At 37.3% G+C, this 23,448-nt stretch overlaps 1 protein-coding gene across 2 annotated transcripts in view; it reads left to right on the top strand.

Annotated features, from left to right (window-relative positions):
* Positions 1 to 23,448, top strand: part of CSMD3 (CUB and Sushi multiple domains 3) — a 756,099-nt gene that overhangs the window by 696,039 nt on the left and 36,612 nt on the right. For both annotated transcript variants that reach the window (XM_074808674.1, XM_074808748.1), the window contains 5 exons: positions 4,097 to 4,270; positions 10,552 to 10,734; positions 12,768 to 12,944; positions 17,841 to 18,020; positions 21,793 to 21,966. In XM_074808674.1, coding sequence (XP_074664775.1) covers positions 4,097 to 4,270; positions 10,552 to 10,734; positions 12,768 to 12,944; positions 17,841 to 18,020; positions 21,793 to 21,966 — 888 coding nt within the window. The remainder of the gene's footprint in view (positions 1 to 4,096; positions 4,271 to 10,551; positions 10,735 to 12,767; positions 12,945 to 17,840; positions 18,021 to 21,792; positions 21,967 to 23,448) is intronic.

Consider the following 23,448-nt stretch of genomic DNA (forward strand, 5'->3'; position numbering starts at 1 on the left):
GATCAGGTTCATGACATGAGGAACCTGAACATACATAAGTCTATGGGACCTGATAAGATACATTCCAGAGTCCTGAGGGAATTGGCTGATATAGTTGACAAGCCACTCTCCATGATATTTGAAAAGACATGGCCGTCAGGTGAAGTACCTGGTGACTGTAAAAAGGAAACACTGCACCCATTTTTAAAAAAAAGGTAGAAAAGAGAACCTTGGGAACTACTGACCTGTCAGACTCACCTCTGTGTCTGGAAAGATCATGGAACAGATCCTCCTAGAAGCTATGGAGAACAGAGAGATGATTCGAGACAGCCAACATGGCTTAACCAAGGGCAAGTCTTGCCTGACCAACTCTGATGGAGTGACTACATCAGTGGCCAAGGGAAGAGCTATGGATGTCATCTATCTGGACTTCTGTAAGGTCTTTGACAAGGTGCCCCACAGCATCCTTCTCTCTAAACTGGAGAAATGTGGATTTGATGGGTGGACTGTTCAATGGATGAGGAATTGGTTGGATGGTCACATCCAGAGAGTAGTGGTCAACAGCTCAATGTTCAGATGGAGATTGGTGATGAGTGGTGTCTGTCAGGGATCCCTACTGGGACCCGTACTGTTTAATATATTCATCAATGACATAGTGGGATTGAGTGCTCCCTTGGCAAGTTTGCAGATGACATCAAGCTGAGTGGTGCAGTTAACACACCTGAGGGACAGGATGCCATCCAGAGGAACCTGGACAAGCTTGAGAAGCTGGCCCATGTGAACCTCATGATGTTCAACAAGGCCAAGTGCAAGGTCCCACACCTGGGTGAGGGCAACCCCCAGTATCAATACAGGCTGGGGGATGAAGGGATTGAGAGCAGCTCTGCCAAGAAGGACTTGGGAGTACTGGTGGATGACAAACGGGACATGAGCCAGCAATGTGTGCTCGCAGCCCAGAAAGCCAACTGTATCCTGGGCTACATCAAAAGAAGTGTGGCCAGCAAGTCCAGGGACATAATTCTGCCTGTCACGTCCCACTCTCCTCTACTCCACTCTGGTGACAGTCCACCTGCAGTACTGCATCCAGCTCTGGAGTCCTCAGCACAGGAAAGACATGGACCTGTTGGAGCGGGTCCAGAGGAGGGCCACAAAAATGATCAGAGGGCTGTAACATCTCTCCTATGAAGAAAGGCTGAGGGACTTGGGGTTGTTCAGACTAGAGAAGGCTCCAGGGAGACATTATTGCAGCCTTTCAGCTGGGGCTTATAAGAAAAATGAGGACAAACTTTTTAGCAAACTTTTTGTGATAAGACAAGGGGTAATGGTTTTAAATTAAAAGAGGATAGATTGAGACTAGATATAAGAAAGAGGTTTTTTATAATGAGGGTGGTGAAATGCTGGAACAGGTTGCCCAGACTGGTGGCAGATGCCTCATCCCTGGAAACATTCAAGGTCAGGTTAAATGGAGCTCTGAGCAATAGGATCTAGTTGAAGATGCTTATTGCAGGGGGGGGGTGGGGGGGGTGGACTAGATGACCTTTAAAGGTCCCTTCCAACACATACTATTCTATGATTCGATAACAGAGAGGCAGAAAGGAAGAAATTGATGGAAATAAAATGGAGGATAAATTAGCATTAGGAGATAGAAAAGAAGAAATATGATCAACTCTTCATATAAAATCCCCATCTGAGAACATGAATATCAAATTAAATTTTGCAGAATGCATAATCAAGTTAAGCATAGCATTACAGGTGGTATAATTTCCTAAATCAGTTATTAGGAATCCAGGACTTTTAGACATAAGTGTAAACAAAAAAAGAGAAGTGTGTATAGGAAAGCCCAGAACTGAATGTTGTAAGGTACCAGTATGAAATTAACTTTTCCTCTATGACAACATCTGAAAGGGCCAAAAGAATCAATCAAGAAAAATATAGATAATAAAAAGACTCTGAAAAAATGTGAATGTTTTTCTCAAGAAGAAACAGTTTCATTTAATTGAAGCCTGCAAGACCAACATGCTTTTTGATTAACAGTGTTCTAAGCCTTCTGTACAATCATATTTAATTATAAGTAATCGATTAAGCAAATAGTATGCTAACCAGTGCCCAGTTTGTAAAGCTGACAATTTCCATTTTACTTGAAGTCCTTCAAGCCTACAAAATGTTCACAGGGGTCAGTGGCACGAGGTAGGAATTGAACTCAATCAAATACCACATTCCTTAATCCTTTGTGGGGTTGTCAGGAAGGTTCTGCACCTTGCAAGTTGGACCCCTAAGAGAACACGTGTCACTTAACACAGATCAGTATATGTATAAAGGCAAAGCTCTAAGACCAAGAATAATCATTAGAGGAAGATGAATCATCACACATGACTTCGGTCATATATTGTATTGTACAACCATTGCACTGTTGTATACACCTGAAGTGGTAGGGAGTTGAATACATCCTCAGCCCTGATCAGGCTTCTGATCTGGCTTTTTTTTGATAAAAAAATCCTGCTGAAAATATTATGATATTGAAGATGATGAAGTACTGATAAAAACTATATTTTTAGGATTTAAGGGACTGTTTTACTACTCTGGTATTAGCAGCTATAATTCACGGGTTTCATGATGCATAAATACAAATATCTTTGGCCAAGATATGCCACGTGCCATGGACAGGTGTAACGTAAAAAGAAATCAAACATGCAAGGCTAGATTCCTTCTATGAACAGACTCAATTTGGTTTATGAATTTTAACTGTGCATTTCCTGAACTTGATATATTCGCTTGCTTTTAAATTAACTTCTTGCTCTGAATTATTAAAAGTTTTTTCTATATTAATTCCACATGTGAGGGAGTTTCTTTTGACCATTTTTGATATGTGCTCTTAATCTTAAAAGACAGACTAGCTATTTCTTTTCAACAGAGAACTTTGTTTCCATTACATACATTGTCCATGTAGGTAATGTGCTCCATAATGATGCGTAAGAACTTCTGTCATTTTGCTTTAGTCTTATGGAATAGCAAGCTTCCTGTTGATCTAGCCAAGGTAGCTTCACTGTAACTTTATACAACTTTCCAGAAGATAGGAGGCTGATGAAATTATTTCAGTGGTATTATCCTGACTTTAGATCAGGTTTCTATCATTTAGCCTGTTTTTTTTTAATTCCTAAAACTATGACTGGTTTTGATCATGAATAACAAGAGACACTTATCACAATTTTCTGTATAAGAGGCAACTGCAGGACAAAAGATATCATGCTAAACTGTCCTATTTTCTTTCCTGAGTTTATGTACTTCATGACATTTGAGCCAGTTAGCAAAATTAGGTGTGTATAAGCTAACAGTTGGATACCCTTATGTGCAATCTGTAAGTGGAAATCACAAAAAATATCAAGACTAAGACTACTAAAAATTAACAACAGTATGAAAATAACTAGCAATTACTGATAAAAATTTACTCAATAAACAACTGATAGGGAGTTTATCTATGACCATTTCTAAGATTGGGATCCTATAGAAATTCCCTCCAGTCCCTGTGCAATTAACAGCAATGGATGATGCCTAGGAATATTAAAAATTTAAAGTATGTAAACAAATATTTATGCAATCCAATAATTTATGTAATCAAAATCATGAATATGAAATTAGCATTAAAGTTCATAGCAAAATTTAGCAAAAAATGTCTTGTTTATAAACGTAGTAAATTTCATGACTGATGATTTGGGACCAGTGGGTGAGGGATGAAGGTCTGCATATTCTCCACCTCAGCAGTGACTTTCGCAGATACTGTATTCCTGTATTTTTTTCTCTGAAGAATACGTGCATGAGTGTGTGTGTGTGTGTGTGCGCGCATGTTCATGCCATAAAGATCAGCTTAGTGAATGAGTGTCTCTGAACGTCAGTATCTTTATCTAAAACACCTTTTCGACATCTGTAAACATTTGTTTCACAGCTTTTGGTCTGCAATATATTTTGCATTTCTAATCACACAATGTGCTCCCATTCCCCAAACCCTAAGAAGGTCAGCCTCTTCACAAAAGTGTATGTATGGAGTTATGAAAATGATAACTACAAACTGTTTGATCAGTGATAATAACCTTTTTTTATCTCCAATAATTATGCATTGTAGTGATTGACTGTGGCCATCCTGGCGTTCCTCCTAACGCGGTCCTGTCTGGAGATAAATATACGTTTGGGTCTACTGTTCATTATACCTGCACAGGTAGACGATCACTGCTAGGGCAGTCATCTCGTACATGTCAGTTGAATGGACACTGGAGTGGATCCCTTCCTCATTGCTCAGGTAATATTTTTGAATTAAGGAGTGTGCCCTGAAGTTGTTTTGAATTTACTTTGATTTTATTGGAAGTCCATTTTAAAATCTGTAAAATCATGTATAAAACTGAAGTATCACAGAATCATCTAGGTTGTAAAAGACCTTAAAGATGATGAAGTCCAACCCTTAATCTAACATGGACCGTTCTCAAATACACCATACCCCTCAGTGCTATGTCAACCCGACTCTTAAAACACCTCCAGGGATGGGGACTCCACCACTGCCCTGGGCAGCCCATTCCAACGCCTAACAACCCGTTCTGGAAAGAAGTGCTTCCTAATATCCAGTCTAAACCTTCCCTGGCGCAACTTGAGGCCATTACCTCTTGTCCTATCACTTGTTACTTGGTTAAAGAGACTCATCCCCAGTTCTCTGCAACCCCCTTTCAGAGGGCGATGAGGTCTCCCCTCAGCCTCCTCTTCTCCAGACTAAACAACGCCAGTTCCCTCAGCCCCTCCTCGTACGACATGTGCTCCAGACCCTTCACCAGCTTTGTTGCCCTTCTTTGGACACGCTCAAGTAATTCAATGTCCTTTCTGTAGTGAGGGGCCAAAAGCTAAACACAGTAATTGAGCTGTGGCCTCACCAGTGCAAAGTACAGGGGTAAGATCACTTCCCTGTCCCTGCTGGCCACGCTATTTCTGATACAAGCCAGGACGCCATAGGCCTTCTTGGCCACCTGGGCACACTGCTGGCTCCTGTTCAGCCACCTGTCAATCAACACCCCCAGGTCCCTCTCTGACTGGCAGCTCTCCCCAAGCCTGTAGCGCTGCTGGGGGTTGTTGTGGCCCAAGTGCAGCACCCGGCATTTGGCCTTATTGAAACTCCTACAGTTGGCCTTAGCCCATCGCTCCAGCCTGTCCAGATCTCTCTGCAGAGCCTCCCTACCCTCGAGCAGATCAACACTCCCACCCAACTTGGTGTCATCTGCAAACTTACTGAGCGTGCACTTTATTCCCTCGTCTAGATTATCAATAAAGATGTTAAACAGGAGTAACCCCAAAACTGAGCCCTGGGGGACACCACTCGTGACCGGCTGCCAACTGGATTTAACTCCATTCACCACAACTCTTTGGGCCCGGCCATCCAGCCAGTCTTTTACCCAGTGAAGTGTGTGCCCATCCAAGCCATGAGCAGCCAGTTTTGCCAGGAGAATGCTGTGGGAAACGGTGTCAAAGGCCTTACTAAAGTCAAGGTAGACAGCGTCCACAGCCTTTCCCTCATCCAATAAGCAGGTCGCTCTGTCGTAGAAGGAGATCAGGTTTGTCAAGCAGGACCTGCCTTTCATAAACCCATGCTGACTGGGCCTGATCATCTGGTTGTCCTGCATATGTTTATGATGGTACTCAGGATGATCTGCGCCATCAGCTTCCCGGACACTGAGGTCAAGCTGACAGGCCTGTAATTTCCCAGATCATCCTTCCAAACCTTCTTATATATGGGCATCACACTGGCCGATTTCCAATCTGTCGGGACCTCCCCGGTCAGTCAGGACTGCTGGTAAATGATGGAAAGCGTCTTGGCAAGCACCCCAGCCAGCTCCTTCAGCACCCTCGGGTGTTTCCCATCCGGTCCCATAGACTTGTGTATGTCTGTGTGATGCAGTAGGTCACTGACTATCTCCTCCCGGATTGTGGGGGCGTCGTTCTCCCAGTCTCTGTCTTCTGGCTGAGGAGGCTGGTTTCCCTCAGTACAACTAGTCTTCTTATTAAAGACTGAGACAAAGCCTTTTCCTCATCACATGTTACCATGTTTCCTCCTGCGTCTAGCAGGGGATGGAGGCTCTCCCTGGTCTTTCTTTTGCTGCTGACATAGAAACATTTCTTGTTGTCCTTGATTGCTGAAGCCACATTAATTTCTAGCTGAGCTTTAGACCTCCTGGTTTCTGCCCTGCATAGCCTCACAGCATCTCTGTAATCATTGTGAGTGGCTAGCCCCTTCTTCCAAAGGCTGTAAACTCTCCTTTTCTCCCTGAGTTGCAGCCAAAGCTTCTTGTTCAGCCAGGGTGGCCAGTGCTATCTCTGCAGAAAAAAAGTAAAACCAAAATAAGAATAAACTATGAACAAGAAAATAGTTTGGGAGAAGCAGGCTTTCTCAGTGACATTTAAATGAATAGGAAATTGCACATTTAATAAAATGTTAAAGGAGTCAGTTTGTTTTGAAAATACTTTCTATGTGACTTCTGGACAGAGTATTAATTTTGACGGGGAAACCTTGCATCATCTCTTCATGATGGTGGGTTAATTTATTTTTTTTTAAACTTGAAAAATATCTACTGACTTAATGACACCTCCCATAATTATTAACTGCATAATACATCCACCTTTATAATAAGGCTGTGGGCTCCACATAATTTCACGATAGGATTCTTGGTATTTGAGGAAACACCATCTAATCCTTTTAATAGATTAGTCCTCACTGAAGTTGAGATTTTTTTTCTGAACAACTTAATGCTTAGGAATGTTCTGTTTCATAACTTCAGATTGATTCACTTTAACAGCAGTGATCAAGTGAAAAACGGAAATCCAAGTCACACATTAATTTGGGATTTGGCTAAATCCCATTTCTTATCTTAAAATATGTAAACACAGATTGTGATAGATGTTAATCATGTTATCAGTTTAAGTCTCAATAAATACTTGTAGGAGGTTCTTTCTTGTCATCCTCATATTTCTATTATATAGTTTAAACAGATCAGTGGGGCATTGGACCTCATTCAGACCTCTGTAATTCAGAGTACTTAGGTATCTTCAAAGGCAGAAAATAGCAAGAAAACAAGTGACACATTTTTTCTTGGATTACAGCTATGCCAAAACAAGAGGTGAAAAATAACTGATATGCAAATCTGACAGTACTGTTCTACCAGTTTCCCATTAAAAATCCAACATTCGTTACAGCATTAGTAAATCATAGAATCATAGAATGGTATGGGCAAGATAGGACCTTTAAAAATCATCTAGCTCAACCCCCTAGCAATGGTAGGAACACCTTCCACTAGAATCATAGAATCACAGAATGGTTTGGGTTGGAAGGGACCTCCAAAGACCATCTAGTCCAACATCCTCACAATGAACAGGGACATCTTTAACTAGATCAGGTTACTCAAAGCCCCGTTCAACCTGACCTTGAACAATTCCAGGGATGGGGTCATCCAGAACTTCTCTTGGCAACCTGTTCCAGTGTCTCACCACACTCATAGTAAAAAAGTGTCTTCCTTATGTCCAGTCTAGACCTACCCTCTTTCAGTTTAAAGTTGTTGCCCCTTGTCCTATCATCACAAGCCTCAATAAAAAGTTTCTCTCCATCTTTATATATTGAAAGGCTGCAATAAGGTCTTGCCAGAACCTTCCCTTCTCCAGGATGAAAAGTCTCAACTCTCTCAGCCTTTTTGCATAGGAGAGGTGTTCCAGGCCTCTGATCATTTTTGTGACCTTCCTCTGGACCTGTTCTAACAGGTCCATGTCCTTCTTGTACTGGGGACCCCAGAACTGTATACAGTACTCCAGGTGGGGTCTTACATATTCCAATCCTTTTTTTCACTCCTGCCTTCAGCTCTTTATTATATTCAGGTATATGTCAGGTACAGTTTCAGAATACACTTTTTTTTTTACAGCCCATGGCACAGAAATGGTTAAAAAATAAGAGAAAATCTTAAAATAGTGTTTCATGGTTAAAATCTTGCACTAAATTCCGAAAGGTTGGAAGAATTTTTCAGTATCTGAGCTTTCCACTGCACACTTTTAGGGAGTGCTTGCAGACAAGGACAATCTAAATCTAATTATCTTGCTCTATGAGTCCCTCCTATTTCAATAATCTGCTATTACAACCTAAAATGTGACAGAAACTAGAAAATGTGAACACCTAGTTCAATCCCTTAACTTTCTATCAATAAAATCAGAGGGAAATTTGCAAGAATGGGAAAAAATATCATGTTCTTATAACCTGTGATGTTTAGACCTATGCACCAGAAATCAAAGCTGAACGTAAAATAATATTACTTAATGATATACTTATGTGAATTACAAATTCAAACTAGGTTAATAAAAACATGTTTTTACAGCTAGTATGCATAAATATTATTGTGGGGAAAAAGAATCCTCTTTAGATAAAATGTAAGGCTATTTACTGTAGTTTTCATAATCTTCATAAGCAAAAAAATACCCTAATTTGTGAATTAAATAAAGACATAGACAAAAATATAAAGTAATACAAATAGGAAGCCTGATAATGTACATGAAAATATCAAAGAAACCTTACTGAAAATAAGACTATTCTATAATCATCCTGCTATTAAATCAGTGTTCAGATATTTTGGGATAAGCATTTGTAAGTGAGGTACCTGAAAATCCTTTATTTTCTAATGATGATTTTTATACCCATAGCCTTGATAACTTGATTTCTTCATTTTTAATGCATATTTAAGCCTCAAACTTTGTATTTTTTGGTTGATGATATTAATAATAAATGATACAGAATGTCTGACTGACAAAATATACAGCATACTTGTCTTTTTCATATATGGAGAAGAATTCACACAGTAAATGCTGGGTCAGCTACCATAAGGTAACCAAATTTTGTCACATCATCCCTAAAACAGTTTCCTTTTTTTCACATGGCACTTTATGTTTTACATTCTAGAGCTAGAAGGAGTTGTCATGTCCCATTGATATATATTTGCATCCAGAAACATAGTTTTCAGTAATTATGTGTATCAGCTGAAGTCAGAAATTTGGAGCAACTTAGAATTCCTTATAAGTGCAGCAAAGGTTGTATACTTACTTAAGGGGTCTAAATAGCCTCCTTCTCATTAAGATTAAATGCCAGCTCAGAATTTGTTACACATGTAGGTGAAGGATGGCTCGTAAATGACTGTGAAAATCACTTAGTTGAATCTCTGCATGAAGTAATGAAAATATGTTCTGTTATGATATCATTGATTATATCACTGTCACTTCCTGATGTGATTAGTCATTTAGAAAAATTATTTCTGTAACCTTCAATCAAAAGAGCTGGTGGTTAACCTCCCTAAGATTAAAAGAGTAATAATTCACAGTAATAATTAGGCATTAGGAAAGAACACATGATTTCATTTACAAGAGGAATATGTAATCTATACTTGTCATAGCAAAAACCCTATTTTCATTTTTTCATCATAAAATTATTTTAGGCATAATGCCAAGTATCTTGCAAAAAACTGAGCAGTTATTGTAGAGACTTTACAAGTATAGAATAATGAATATGCCCTGTCCAAAATTCTTCATAGTCTAAATAAATAATATTGGAAATAAGATATGGATGCCCAAAATAACAAAAAATATCTTGATCCAGGACATTTTTTTAATTATCATAAAAATATCTAGCAGACTATTTTCAAACTAGAAAGAAGTTGAGTCACCTAAGCAGCTTGCACAGTAAGTATTTTGAAAGCTTATAAAAGTCTTTTACTTACTATAATTTGGAACTATTTACAATTTTTCTTAAACAGGGCTAGTAAGCTGCTTTACTGATCTGTGTCACATAAAGAAATGGGTAAACAGAGAAGACCCTAAACTTCTGAGTCTGTGATTTTGAACCAGTCAGCCAGCTCTTACATTCACTTGAGTTATTTTGTTATTTCTGAAAGCATTAAAATCCATAAGACAATGTACTTTTTGCACATACATGCTATAAAACTTCACAACGTATTAGCCGTGATTACATTAGTTTCCTTGATTATTCTCAAATTAAAGGTGTCAGTTTGAGCTTGGTTAACTTGAGTAATAAAACTGGCTCCTAAATTAGTGAGAGTGGTTGACAGTTAGCCTACTTTGTCAGGTGCTTCAGGAAAGGGTTGGGTAGGAAGTATGAGCTGCCAGATTTGTTCTCATTTGCATTTCCAGGAAAAGTTCTACACTTTTCTTTGACTCTCCAGATGTGCCTTCAGAATGTTTTCTATGTAATAAGAGATGAAGTTATATTGTATTACTGAGTTTCAACACAGAAGAGTTCAATTCTTGTTTGATGATTCTGTTACCAAAAGTTTAGCATGGTCTGTTATGTATTTATATAAAATAAGTAAAAAGAAATTATTTGAGAATCAAGAAATTTTGTATTTACAGGGACTCACACCCTCTGAGATATATGGTTTTTTTTCCTAAAAACATATATATGAATTTATTTATAAGTACATAGAAACATATATTTTAAATGCAGTATCATAGCATAATAATATTCATTGGCTGTTCTAACCTTTGCACTCTAAATTCTAGGTGATACAGCTGGTTCTTGTGGTGATCCAGGTATCCCAGGTCATGGGTCTAGAGAAGAAAACAATTTTAAAATTAAAAGCACCGTACATTTCAGCTGTGATATTGGATATATCCTCCATGGCTCAGAAGAAAGGACATGTATGGCAAATGGGAGCTGGACAGGAAGACAACCTGAGTGTAAAGGTAAATCACAGATGATCCACCCTATTTTTAAACTGTTTTGTTAAAAACGTGTGGAGGTTTGAACTCAGCTGGCAGCCAGGCGCCACAAGGCCAGCCGTTCACCTCCCCCTCCCCCCTCTGGTGAAATAGGGGAGGGACAAAAGAAGAGAATTCGTGGGTTGAATAGAAAGAAAGAATTTACTAAATATAACAAGAGAACAACAGTAACAATAGTGAGTTCAAAAAGAAAACGGGTAAAATACAGCAGCGGCTTACCGAGCGCGACGACTGGCCCCCCCACAGCAACAATACTGGCCGACTAGCAGATGGCGTGCGTGAGAGAGCGAGAGAGCATGCGCGAGCCCCAGAGAGAGCCCGCCCACCTGGGCATGACATCACATGGTATGAAATGCTCCAATGACAATTAACTCCATCCTGGTCGAAACCAGGACAAAATGTTAATCGGAAAACCAATTTTACATCGCCAGTTTTGTGTTGTGAATGGTATACAGTTGATTTTGGACTGGCCATTACATTTTTTTGAATAAGTATTTACGCCATAACAACGGCTTAACATCAGGGGACAAATCTGAAAACAGTTCCTGGCGCCCATGATACTACATGTTTTTAAAGTTTTGAGAAAAAAAAGTATACCAAACTGTTTATTTCTTCTCAGTTTTGTGTCAGCATCAACTATATGTGTTATCCAGTACAAAAAAAAATAAACAGAAAATACATAAGGCCTCTAGACCTCAATTTTTGCTGAAATATTTTTTTCCCTTAAAAATTTCACCATCACCTGATCTTTAATTGCAAACATTATACATCTGAATTTCAGAGAAAAGAGTTGAGTTTTAGGAAAATGTCAATGTCAGGATTTCATTAGATATATCTATGTCATGAATGATTGGCTTAAAAATTTTATTTACTAGTACTGTTGACATTATTTTTCAATAGAAAAAGAATGCTGAAACAAGTTTATTTGAAAAAATTATTCTAGAAATTTCAAGCTAGATGTATTATTATAAAAGAAAGTTCTAACAGGATATTTATGGATATTTATTACCTTAATTATCTTATTTCAAAAATAGGAAATAATTCACAACACTCTTCTTCGAAGAAAAGCTTTGAGAACCTGTACACTTATTTTCCACTTTATCACTGTTGACTGCATTATCTGTATGAAATAGCAATCTCATTTAAAAAACTTATTTCACAAGCTGGTTTTCTAATACCCTTTCTGCCAAATGATTGCCATCTGGGCACAATGTAAATATATATATCTGTGTGTATATTGGTATCTGAAGGGATATGCTTAGCCCAACTGAACTTTCTGCTGTTCTTTGATCTTACCTGTTAGAAATTAACTGCCATTATCACATTTTAAGATACTTTTGGTGATTTTCTTCCCCCAGAAGACTCTTGAAATGATGGCTCTGTTTCACAGATATATATATAGGTGTGTGTAATGCATACACAGATATATTGTTCTAGTTTAGGTCATACAGATTAGATGTGTATATATAATCACGTAAGAAAGACACATTCAAATTCCAAAGTTGAGTGTTGAAGAACTGGGAAACATAAGGCTTACAGCTGCCTATGAAATAATAGCTTTACTTTATCCTGTGCTTTGAATTAGGTAGGAAACATACTTTGGTGATGTCATAAATGCATACATACTATAGATTCAAACAAAATCTATAATGATAATTGTAGTTCAAATTAAATCTACAATGATAATTGTAGATCAGGCATTTTCTTATAATTGGGAGTTTGTCTTTGCAGCTAAACTAGTTTTCCTTTAATGCAGATTTTAAAGTTAAATTCATAGGCTATGTTTCCCTACACACAAAAGGATAAAAACAATTAATGCAAACAGCTATTTACTGTACAAAATGATTTATGAGTAGGTGGTGAAACTTACATTTTTCAGGACAACAGCATGGATTTCTACCACATAACACTGCTGGCAGCAGGACTGTCCTTAGACATTACTATTTCAAAAATCATCTTTACTACATTTTCAAAATATTTAACATTTTGCTTTACAGCTGTGCAGTGTGGTAATCCAGGAACAACTGCTAATGGAAAAGTATTTCGTATTGATGGAACTACATTTTCTAATTCAGTAATTTATTCATGCATGGAAGGATACATACTTTCTGGATCATCTGTAAGACAGTGCACTGCCAATGGAACATGGTCTGGATCCTTGCCAAACTGCACAAGTAAGACACATCTCTAATGAAAAATCTTTGGTTTTATCTCCTCTGAAAGATATTAAAGTAAAATATAGAGGTTGGATGCAAATAGATTAAGTCTTCAGCTTTTTCTTGCACTACTTCATACATAATTTTGTACATTAAATACTTTTAAAAAGTATAGCACTATGACAAGATGAAGAATATGGGTTTTTTAAGACAGACAGTATAGTAAAATGCATAAACTGCTGTTACAGTTTAACAGAGTTGTATGGTTACATGATCTACCTACTTTAATTATTTCCTGGTATATATTTTTAATCTTGTTTATGTTTTGTGATATGTCATATTCAGATATTATTCATTTAATTGCTTTTCTTCATCATGAAAAGTTAGCAGTATAATATTCTGGTCTTCCAGAGGGCAGAAAATAAAAACCTTGAAATAAATGCTTGAGAATTCTTTTTGTAGTGACTCTGAGGTGAAAACTGTTGTCATGCTCTCACATAACAGCTTCTGGTTGGCCTCTTCATTAACCTTATATTTGCTTTGGTTACTCAGCAAACAGAAGCCATTTCAGCTTCTCTCACATTCGTAATAAGCATTTTGCAACAATAAGCATCAAGCCCATCTGTTCCTGCTTTATTACATGTCCTAGTTCATATTTTAGTAACAATTATGAAAATTTTATATGTATATGATACATGAGACTGCCTATCATTTTGAGGAAACATATCCTTATAGAGGTATAGCAAACTGTTGCTTAAATTTTGAACTAGTACCCTACTTTTTGTAGAGTTGGCTACTTTACACACTTATAGCAACCCAAATAGAGACCAAAAGTAAGACGATAAAGAAAACTTGTCCTTCTTGTGTTGTTTTTAAATCCATCTATCAAACCTGTGACAGAGCCCAATGTTTTTGTTTATATATTATTTTCAAAGTTATAATGAGAACCAAATTAATAGTACCAAGGGTAAAAGTCTTTTGTGACAATAACTGCATCTGTATTTTTTTCTTGTATTTTAGAATGACATTTAGCTGAAGTATATGCTAGAACAGTCCTCAAAAAACACTACTCAGGCAGAAGCTTGGGATTTTTGCTTAAAACATAGAAAAATGCCTTAACAGAGAAAGTATGCTAATAAAACAAAGAGAGGCATTGTGAAGATTATATGAAATTAAAAAAAATATTCTTGATTTACTTAATATATAAGAATTTTAACTTTGTTATACAATAAATCTAACGACATTCCTAATACACAGTTCTCTCTTTGTTACGATTGCACATGTAAAAAGTATATCCCCTTATATGTTTATTTCAGTGATAGTGTTATTTAGGGGGTTTTAGTTTGTTGTGTATCCCCTGGAGTGGTCAGAATATGAAAAGAACAATTGAATGAAAATCTTACCAAAAAAGGTACGAACTCTGAGAATCTCAGCCTGAGTCATTTCTGCCCTTTTGAACATTGCTGACTATTAACGAACTCCTAAAGGGGGGCAAAAGTGCTACTAAGTGATACAATTTGCATGTAAATTGATACAGGTACTAGCAGCATCTCTAAAAGACCCAGAAATGGAGATCCATTTTACAGCACTATAGAATGGCTGAGATCAGCAGTCACCTCTGGAGATTGCTTAGTCCAACCCCTCTGCTCATGGCAGGATCAGCTAGAGCAGGTTGCTCAGAGCTGTGTCCAATCCATGTCCCTTTCTACAGACCTTTCACTTTATAGTTCCCTAGCACATATAAATATAAAATAAAAAATATATTAAACTTCACCATAGTTAACTTGCTATGTCTTATGACAAAATATCAATTTTAAATCGCTAACAGATAATTAACAAGAGTTAATGGACAATATTAGCTAAATAGCTAGTTAACAGATCATGAGCTAACAATCCCCTCTCTTTCTCCTGCCAGTTTTATCTCCAGGTCTATAAAAAATGCCTGAAGATTATCTATTGTAAGGGAAAAAAATTTCTCATAATGATTTCAATGTGTATCCAAAGCAGTAGAATTGGCAGTGCCAGCACACTTTGTTGACAGGGCAGGTTTTATTTAATTTTATTCCTAACTGTTCCTACCATTCTGTTCTGGTTTAACCCCAGTAGGCAGCAAAGCATCACACAGATGCTCACTCACTCACTCCCCCCCAGTGGTATGGGGGAGACAATTGGAAGGGTAAAAGTGCAAAAACTTGAGGGTTGTGTTAAAAACAATCTAGTAGGTGAAACAAAAGCCATGCATGCAAGCAAAGCAAGTAAGGGATTCATTCACTACTTCCCATCAGCAGGCAGGCGTTTAGCCATCTCCAGGAAAGCAGGGCTTCATCGTACATAGTGGTTTCTTGGGAAGGCAAACACCCTAACTCTGAATGTCCCCCTCTTCTGCAGCTTTTACTGCTGAGCATGATGTCATATGGTATGGAATATCCCTTTGGTCAGTTGGGGTCAGCTGTCCCAGCTGTGTCCCCTCCCATCTTCTTGAGCATCCCCAGCCTACTCGCTAGCAGGATAGCATGAGAAACAGAGAAGGCCTTGATGCTGTGCAAGCAGTGTTCACCAATAACTGAAACACCCCTGTGTTATCAATGCTGTTTTCACCACAAATTCACAACACCATATGAGCTACTGTGAAGAAAATTAACTCTATCCCAGCCAAAACCAGTACACATGCTCTCCATTTTTTACTATGACAAGATTTCCCAAAATTTGCTTATTGCCTGTTGAAGTCATGCAACCTCATGGAACCATTGCAGGTTTCCAGAAGAGCTTAGGCAAACACCTGTCCCTAGTGGCTGTCACAGGTGACACAAAGTAAACAGAAACCCTCAGTGGATCTGGATGTTGGTATCCATTTAAGAACCATGCAGTTTAGAACTTTTACCTGTCCGATTATCTCACACTTCCTCACCCCCTCTCAGGATTACATTTGGGGAGTTCTCTGCTGTCCTGGGAAGGATGGATCCAAAGTCCTGTTGGTTCATGCTGTGACACTGCTCATATGAAACTCATCCCCTGACATTTGTCTCCACACATTCTTTTCTAGGATCTTCCCCAATTCCAGGATCTTTTATCTAGACAGGATCTCCACCTTCTTTCTGGGCCACCAACACCACTCTAAGCACACACATAAAATGTATCCATGGCCTGACTGGTTGTTCTTTCTCATGTCTCTATTAATAGGAAAATTCAGGATATGCCACTTTTGTTTAGTCCAGGTGTTGTCAAAATTTACAGCCAGACCATACTTATCACAGATACCAAGTAATGGGCTGCTTCTTGAGTATCATTGAAAATGCTATTTCTTTAGACCTAACACTGTAAGAAGAGAATAGCATAGATAATATTATGCTCCTTTAGATGCTGGGAGCCCTGGGCAGTGTAGCATTGAACAAGACTCTGACCTGCGTGCAGCATGGCATAGCAAAGATTCTCCCTTCGGTTGTTCAAGCTATTATAGGATTTTCTTACAAGGAAACAACTCTATGTTTTCTACAGTCAGAAACAATGTTCTCGTGAGAACTTCTTGCTGCACTGCTAGATACACAGCAAGAATATGAAGCTGGTGTAGTTGCTGATGCTGAGTAGGAGCTGCCTGCAGCTCCTCTGTGTCAATGAGCTCGCTGAGGTTGTGCCCTGGCCAAGGGATCTGTGTGGCATTCAAGGTGAATGAAAAAGCTGAGAGCATGGATTTAGTTGGATTTAAATAAACAATGAAAAAAGTTTTCAACAATATAAAATAAATGGATCGTTTGTGGAGTTGTTTTATCATATACGGTGTATGGTGTTTGCACGTTCTTAAATTCGTAAGACAATGATTTGAAATACTCTTCATACAGGAAAATCTAAAGAGATGAAACAAGGATTAGGGAAAAAAAGGATAAAGACATGAGCATTATGTTGTAATCCAGTGAAAACAATAGTATACCTGGAAAAATATCAAGGGTGATTTTAGTTGAATTTGCAACATTAAGGATAGTAAGTGGAATGTGTCAAATAAACATATATTCAAGTTTACTGTAAGATAAAATGTAAAACACATGGGTGCTGTATTTTGTATGAACTAGACTTTCTTTTTTCCAGTGTTTGTTGTTTTGTTGTTTTGTTTTTTTTTTTACTGAAAACAACAGATTTTTTCATTGCCATTAGGGTTCTCAAGATTTCTTCCTCTGACACTGTTCCAGAAATTGATAGATCCAATAGACCAGATCTGAGAGAAACTCACCTATTTTAATATTATTCACAGATTATAATGATATAACTTTTTATTAACTCCTTATGAATATTTAGTCTCATTAAGAGATTATCTTTAAGAATTATCTCCTGACACTAGAAGTCACAAGACGTTTTGCCACCATTCTCACTCATTGAAGTACAATAAGCCTAATTTTTGCATAAGCCATGGCCCATGGTTGGGGGTTGCCTGAACGTTCTCATCTGTTTATGTACATAGTAACCATGTGAGCATTTACAAATTGGGAGCTTTTTGCAGACATTTATCTTAAATTTTCCAGACTGTGTTTCCTTTCAGGATGTACCTGTGGAAAAGTAAACTAAACAATAGATATCTGCTTCTTTAATAATGAAACTCTGAACTTAGAAAAATTTGAGGGTATCAAAGGGTGGATTATTTCTTACTTTTTTTCTTTTTCTTGAAATTTTACTGATCAAAATTTTACAGTCCATTACTTCTACTGGTGAACAGATGTACTGATATTCTCCAAATATAACAGCTCCACATGTTGTGTTTGGCAGCTAATTCAGATGACATATAAGTTTTCTTGATTGAGATAAAATTTATGATACTTTTTCCTTTTACTTTTTGCCCCAATAAATTCCTAGTTTTGCTGTGTTTTTCCCCTCACATATAAATCACAGCTAGGTTTTAAAATCTGTTCCTCAACTATTTACTTGCAGTTATCAGTTGTGGAGATCCAGGAGTCCCAGCCAATGGCATGAGATATGGTGATGATTATGTCGTTGGACAAAATGTTACTTATATGTGCCAACCTGGTTATACAATGGAATCAAATAGCTCCTTAATTCGCACTTGTACTAGCAATGGCACGTGGAGTGGAGTAATCCCAACATGCAAAGGTACAACATTCATTTTGATTGTCGACTATTTCTTCTATGACATTTACATCCACTGTTTATTGTAATAAGTCAGGCAAATATTTCCACAGAAATCAAAACTTACTGTTGGTATGAATACACTGAATTGACTTTTTGGCTGCAGGAATGGTGACTCCATCTTTTGCTTCTTTTCCCTTTTATTTTTCATACTGGTACAGTATGTTGAATGGTTTTTTGTAGCTGTTATTACTTTGCTGCTAAACTGAATTAACCAACATGAAATGATGGTTTGGATTTGTTTGTTTGTTTGTTATGGTTAGCGTGTCATACCAAAAATGACCTTATATATGTCCCTGTCTTTACAAAAAGACATTTTTGGGAAAGGTCTGCATATATACAACCGAACTTTGTCAATGGCAAATTGTTCTGGGTTACCTATCCATAATACTAGGGTTTTAATCTGATCCCTCCTTCATTGGAGGGATCCTTTGAGCATCACTCTGCTGTATCAACATATTCAGCAAAAAGACTAAATCCTTCAAGCAAATTTTCTAATAAACATTTTTCTGCTTCATGGTATTTTCTCTACTGTGAAAACCAAAAAGATTAATCTCAAGATCTTCCTTTTCTCTCTTTTACTAATTGCATTCCTGATTTTCTGTTTTATTTGAATTTTTTTAATGCTCTCTGTTGAAATTTAAACAGCCAAAAATCTGAACATGACTGAAAGACCACCTTATCTGTGTCATCAAAACAATTTTCTTTGATAAACTCACTTGCTTACTAAACCCTAAAATATCATCTCTAGAGAGTCATTTTTCTCACTCTTCCTGATACCACAGCTGTAGAGAAGCAGCATTACCATTTTGGTGTTTTCTTTCTGGGTTGACACTAAATATGTCTGATCTCTATTCTTTTAAAACTTAGTCAGCTAAGTTTGTACTTACTTTGTTCTTATCCATATTATTTCTGTTTTGTTTTCAGGAAGTACCGTTACATACCTGCTCAGTAGTTCTCATTTTCCTCCCCTGAATTCATTCCTCAAAACAGATGAAATAAATTTCAAATCTCCACCCATTTGCAATTACTTTCCTTGCTGAGTAAAATTCTCCCAATATCTTACCAAGTCCAGTTTAATTCTAATTCATCTTTGATAATGTCAGTTTTTTAAAGTTATTATCCCAACACATTCTTGAGGGTGTCAGACTTCAAGATCTTCTTAACAATTCACTTATTTTTCTATTTTTATTGTGGTCTTAGCCCACTTCAGCTTCAATCACAAAACTGATTTTAAGAACAGAAGAATGGCCATACTGGTTGTATTGACCAAGAGTCTGTCTGTCTCCAAGAGTGGCTGTAAGTGAACAGCTAGAAGATCATAAGATGGAATAAGTATTTATGATACAGTCTCCCAGCCTCAAATTCTTGAGGATGATAGGGCACCTAACTGGCAGAAGGAGATCTAACTCTGATATGATTCAAACAGAACCGTACATAGACTCTGTTTTGACTTTGAGTTTTTCAGCCTTTCTGCTTTTAGGTCATACATATTTATGTCTTGTATAAGTGCTAAATAATAATCATATGCAGAATCTCTAGTGTTCTCAGAATTTTGTTCTACTCCACACACGTTTGTGTGAACGCACTAGGTAAGTTAATAATCCCCATTTCTTTGACTGTGTAATTAAAAGTAATAGATAATATGCAGTAGTGTGTTTGAAATATGTAACAATTAGTTCTTACTGTCAGAATGAAGTGCCAGGGTCCTCTGGTACCATTTAGTTAAAATAACAGATAAATGAACTGGGCAGAAAATGGATGCATAATTGTCACTGTGCCATTGAAATAGAAGATATAAATAATTCTCTGGCTTTGCCTAGTTGGAAAAGGATACATGTTCATCTACAACTAAATATTCAACTATTCAATCATTGTGTTTTCTGAAGACTTGCATTTGTAATATACTTTCAGCTCTTAAACTGAGAAATGTTGCGGTACATATTTATGGTTAAATCTCTGACCAAAATAATTAGAGGCATTCTGCCTTGCTGCTGGATGTTGGTTTGTTTTTCTTTCTTTACCCCCAAATTCTGATATTACACCTATTTTCATGCTACTTCTTCTCTCTCCTTTCCTAATTACTGACTGGCATTTCTTCCTGTATTATTCAGCTCAGAGGTTAAAACATACAGCTCTTTTAAAAAGAACTAATCATGAAGCTCTTGGAGAATGCAGACAGACTTTTGCTGCTTGGAGTACTTATTTTGACTTACTTTTATTAAAGAACCATGAAAGTGTGGCAAAAGCTATCAGGTCCTTTTCTGGGTTGGTTGGTTGGTTGGTGGTTATTTTTAAACTAGGAACCAGAGCAAGAGAAACAGAAAGTATAAAAAATAGGGCCTTAAAATTTAGATTTGGTTTACTGATTGACAAAGGAGTATTTGATCATAGTACTACCTTCATCCAGCATTCTCAAACAGCCATGAATGATGCTGCAGAACATCTTTGTGTGTAAATAGTTGAGATTCTCTCACCAAAGAGTATAACAAGAATGGAGAAATACATGGTGAACCTCCTACAGATCCCATTCAAATGTGCAATACTCCTGATCTAGTGTCTCTGTCTTCTTTTGAGCCTGCAAGATGACAGGTCTAAACCTAATTTTAAAGGCTATGAGTGCAACATTTCATGTCCTCCATTCTTGTGACCTGTGTGTTCTCTGCTTTATTTTTAGTCATCACCTCTTCTCATTTACTCCAGCTGTCTCCACTAAATTAAATCTTACCAGTTTCATTTGCTTTCTTTCTTTTTTGATAGCATAATTTCTCCCAACTTTTCTCTTTTTTACCCCTTTTCAGTTTGTCATTCATTCTAGTAAATTTGGCTTAAGTTTCCCCCTTTCTCTTTTTGATACTTTTTTTTTTTCATTTCTTTCATACCCTTAATTTCTTTTATACTCTCTTTCCTTCAGCTCTCACTTAACAATTGTCTGTTACTACCCCATTATCCAGTGAATAACACTTTTATCTTCATCACTACAGTTATTTCTACTGTCCTCCTGTGGTGTTTTCCAGTTCTCTTTCCTACAACTGAGTGGAAGATGTTTCTATTTTTTTCCTGGAAGGCCTGGAAATGAGAAAATGTACTGAAATACTTCTTGTTGGCCTTCTTAGAGGTAGCAACACTGACAATTTCAAGAGGTTGCAAATCCTTAAATTGTTCCTTTCTAGCTAGAAGCTAAGATGCTTTCTGGTGAGGAGCTATTCATGATGCAAATACTAACCAAACTGTGGTACTTAGAAACAGGCTTTCAAGTCATATTTTGGAACAATCATCCTGGAATTTCATCCCTGGGCATTAATATCCAACAAATGCCTAAGCTGGTTAACAGGAATAAAACATTTGACTATTACTATGGTAACTAAAGATAATTGTATTCTATGTTGTCTAAATAGACAAACAAAATAATTTTGTAGTATACTACCAGACATATCTTAAATGTTGTACACTTCATAGTATCCATACTGATTTTTAGGGTAGTCTTCCTATTTGGTTTGATGCAGCATCCTGTTTTATTTAAAACACTTAATCAATCAGCCACTGTCTCCTAAATGGAGGAAACAAGAAGTACTAACTTCAGGAAATGTGGCAAGAACACAGAGAGGAAGATAGCATGTCCTGACTGTATTGTCCTCTAAAAAAGGTGAAATTAGCACATATGGTTCTTCTAGTAATTGTGTACACTGGGGATATTTACAACAGCTGGGCCTAATTATTTTGAATATTATTACAGCTGTTACCTGCCCAACTCCTCCGCAGATCTCTAATGGAAGGTTGGAAGGAACAAACTTGGACTGGGGATTTAGCATTAGCTATGTCTGCTCTCCAGGATATGAACTCTCTTTTCCTGCTGTTTTGACTTGTGTTGGGAATGGAACGTGGAGTGGTGAAGTACCTCAGTGCTTGCGTATGTATTTACTGTATAGTCCTGTATTTCTTTATTCAACTATAGTGATTTTTTCCTGTTTAAAGTGTTCAGTTTGTTTTTTTCTCCAGCAGTGGCTCAGTTCATTTCAATCCTGTGACAAATACGATCCTTCTATATTTTCCAGAATTGTAACATAATTTGTAGATTGAGGAAGACATAAGAATATCTGTAAATGCTTTGTGAGCATATAGGAAGCCTTAAACACAAACACGGAGAAAATATTACAGGCAATGCATACAAAATGATCCAAGACAAAACAAGATTAAGAGGTGCTGTCTTGTTTTCAGATCCGGCTACATATAGAATAGGGGAAGTTTCATTATAATCTCTTTTATTTGCTCATTGATTATCCTCAACTTTCTCTGATGTCAAAGAGATTTTTTTTCTATTTTTGACTAGGCCCCAGGATCCTTCCTTGACAATTGTCTATTTCTTCCCCTACACTAAATGAAATTATATGTTTTATGCAGCAAATTTTTTTAACCTGAAAGTTATAACATTGATGGATTTTTACACTGCTAGAAATTCCATTACAGTAGCAAATGTGGCTTTTTCTTTAGGTTGAAATCATTCCACTCATTATTTAAAAAATCTTTTTAAAGAAGTGATTGTGATGCTTCTGAGAGATATTCAATCAGTTACACTGAAGAAGGAGGTTCTGTAGTTATTTGTAGAATAGTTATACCACTGAAAGTCATGGTTTTGGTGGTCTTGAGCAACGAGTCTAACTGGAAGAGGATAATTTCATCTCACGGCTGAAGTTTAATTCAAGCTTGCCAAGTAGTTGAGCTTGCCAAGTAGCTCGCTAAATGTTGCAAAATGCCGTTCTCCGTTCTTTTACTATTTTTTGCATTCTGCACCTCTCCCTTTCAAAAATGTTCTCTGTTTTGCCTATGTCCTACTACTATGAGAGCATATCATATAGATGATCTTTTCCTTTTCTTCCTAATGATATTCTCATACCATCAACAGTTGCTTAGTGCTGCTGAAACTGTCTGTGCCAGAGCTGGAACATGGTGAAAAACATTGTTTCTGGAAGGAAAAAAAACCCACCGTTTGTTGTTTAAGTTGTCTAAATGGAGCTCTTCTAGAGTCTACTATGTTATGAACATCAAAGACCATGAAAAATTATTTTAATCATTTCTTCTCAATTGAAATATTGTGTCCTTCATTCATTTTTGGATACCACAAGCTATTTGTCATCTTTGAGGTTGGAATACTCAATACTGCAATATGCTCTGAAAAGAGGGTCCACCTTTAAACTTTTTAAAAGGTATAGTTAGCACAAAATGCAGCTGCCTGGGAGTTAAAGGCTGTTTCATGCAGAGATTACATTAACTGAATGTTGTTAATGTGCAATGGTTACCCATTGGCTTGCAACAGAAATCAATTGGCAGCCATTGCTTGTCAAAGAGCTTAAACTAGCTGCCATCTGGCAGAAATGAGAGGGAGCTGGTGAAA

Source organism: Strix aluco, chromosome 1 (genome assembly GCF_031877795.1).
Source record: "Strix aluco isolate bStrAlu1 chromosome 1, bStrAlu1.hap1, whole genome shotgun sequence".
NCBI lineage: Eukaryota > Metazoa > Chordata > Aves > Strigiformes > Strigidae > Strix > Strix aluco.